A 1,704-nucleotide genomic window follows, 5' to 3' on the forward strand; every position below is an offset into this window, starting at 1 on the left:
AGAGGTGGGCGAGGCCCCCCCCCTATATCCTGGCTGGCCCCCACCCTGTGCCCCCCTCCTGGAGATCACCCCCCTCATCCCACTACCCCCTCCCCAGGGCTCCTGGACAGCAATTGGAGCGTGGGGGGGGTGCTGGAGAAGAAGTTGCCCCCCCTGCCCGTCACGCTGGCCCTGGGCGCCTTCCTGAACCACTGGAGGAACCGGTTCCACTGCGGCTTCAGCGTCACCGTGGGCTGAGGGCACAGCGGGCACGGGGGGCACAGGGGGCACGGGGGGCACTGTCCTGCTCAGGGAGCTGCCAGGCCTGGCCCCAGGGGGGCCACAGGGACGCCGTGGCCTTGGGGACACCGTGTGACAGCACGGGGGGGGCCCGTTGTCCCCGGTGCCACCGCGTGGGTGCGGCTGCTGCCACGGGTCCCCAGGGGGGGGCCGGGGGTTCCCGTTGTCCCCGGTGGTGCCACCCGGCCGTGCCTCAGTCCCCCCTCCCCAGGTGACACACGGGCTGGCTCCGGGGGGGCCTGGCTGAATAAAGGAGCTTTACTCTGTCCCCCGTGGTGGCACTTGGGGACCGAGGGGGTGCCACCCCGGCTGGGGGTCAGCTGATGATCTCGGAGAGCAGGGGGGTCATGGAGGACAGGTCCTGGATGTGCAGGATCTGCCGCGTGTTCTCCACCTTCAGCGTCTGCAGCTCCGTCAGCAGCAGCAGCAGCTTCGGGTACAGGAACCTGGGGAAGGGGGGGGTGAGGGACATGCCTGCCAGGGTGCCATCCCTGCCACCCCCCAGGGACGCTGCCACCCCCCTCTGAGCACCCACCTGCCCTCGGGGTGCCGGTGGTCGATGTAGCTCTTGAGGGTCAGGGCCACCTTCTCCTGGAACTGGTCGATGAGGTCGCGCTGGGCGATGTCGGCGTGGCCTGAGGGGGGGGGTGAGGGGACATCAGCGAGGCCCCGGGGGACACCCAGCCGTCCCCCCCCGTGCCCCCCCAGCGCGGTGCCCACCTGGGGAGAAGAGCAGCATGGCCTGGAGCAGGGCGTACTCGGCCTCGTGCAGGCGCAGCCGCCTCAGGCTCTCGTGGAACTTGAGCAGTGGCTCCAGGTAGACCTGCTGGAACCCCGCTTTGGGGGGGTGACGGGGGGGTGACAGGGTGACCCGGGAGGGGCGCAGGGCCGTCCCCATGCCCCCCTGGCCATCCCCAAGGTCCGTACCCAGCGCCCCGTCACGGATGGTGTAGCAGTGCTGGCCGCACTCCCACGCCTTGGTGTTGGCGTTGAAGACGGTGTTGAAGCGGATCTGGCAGATCTCCAGCGTGGCCCCTTTCAGCAGCGAGATCTGGGCGTCTATGGGCAAACTCCTGGGGGTGGGGGGCGCGAGGGGACGTCACCGGGGTGACACAGGGAGGTCCCAGCCCCGTGTGTGCCCCCCCACCCAAACGCACCCACCTGAAGACAGGGATCTCCTTGGCGAAGTTGATGACCTGCTGGATCATGAAGGTGCTCAGGTCGGCGAAGTGGGGCAGCATCGAGAACACGTCGGGCAGCACGTCCTCCTCCGGGGGGGGTGGCAGAGGAGGGGGGGACCCCCCCGCGGCCACCCCCGGCCCGGGGGGGCTGGGGATGTACAGACGGACGGCGGGCTGGGGGGACAGGGGGACAGTCAGGGTGCACATGGGGACAGATGGGGCACCTGTGGGGACAGTTGGGGTG

The 1,704-nt window shown here is 70.2% G+C and overlaps 2 protein-coding genes across 2 annotated transcripts in view; one reads left to right on the forward strand and one right to left on the reverse strand.

The window, feature by feature from the left end:
* TOMM40L (translocase of outer mitochondrial membrane 40 like) overlaps positions 1 to 237 on the forward strand; it is a 2,465-nt gene extending 2,228 nt beyond the window's left edge. The window contains exon 8 of the mRNA XM_027708861.1: positions 142 to 237. Within this exon, the coding sequence (XP_027564662.1) occupies positions 142 to 237 (96 nt within the window). The remainder of the gene's footprint in view (positions 1 to 141) is intronic.
* A 278-nt stretch (positions 238 to 515) lies between these two features.
* On the reverse strand, positions 516 to 1,667 carry LOC113981467 (nuclear receptor subfamily 1 group I member 2-like). The gene is made up of 5 exons (XM_027708862.1): positions 1,441 to 1,667; positions 1,207 to 1,352; positions 1,000 to 1,116; positions 815 to 914; positions 516 to 725 (listed from the first exon to the last, which is right to left on the reverse strand). Exons 1-5 carry the CDS (start codon positions 1,665 to 1,667, stop codon positions 596 to 598), a joined length of 720 nt encoding a protein of 239 aa, XP_027564663.1. The 3' UTR covers positions 516 to 595.
* Between the last annotated feature and the right edge of the window lie 37 nt (positions 1,668 to 1,704).

This window comes from Neopelma chrysocephalum, unplaced genomic scaffold (genome assembly GCF_003984885.1).
Source record: "Neopelma chrysocephalum unplaced genomic scaffold, ASM398488v2 Primary Assembly neopelma1_96564, whole genome shotgun sequence".
In the NCBI taxonomy this organism is placed as follows: domain Eukaryota; kingdom Metazoa; phylum Chordata; class Aves; order Passeriformes; family Pipridae; genus Neopelma; species Neopelma chrysocephalum.

Bases quoted from the DNA above. Each gene is read 5' to 3' on its own strand.
- LOC113981467 (XM_027708862.1), bottom strand. From the start codon at position 1,667: ATGTGCACCCTGACTGTCCCCCTGTCCCCCCAGCCCGCCGTCCGTCTG. The intron at 1,353-1,440 runs GTGGGTGCGTTT...CCCCACCCCCAG, and splicing joins AAGGAGATCCCTGTCTTCAG to GAGTTTGCCCATAGACGCCC. The intron at 1,117-1,206 runs GTACGGACCTTG...ACCCCCCCAAAG, and splicing joins CATCCGTGACGGGGCGCTGG to CGGGGTTCCAGCAGGTCTAC.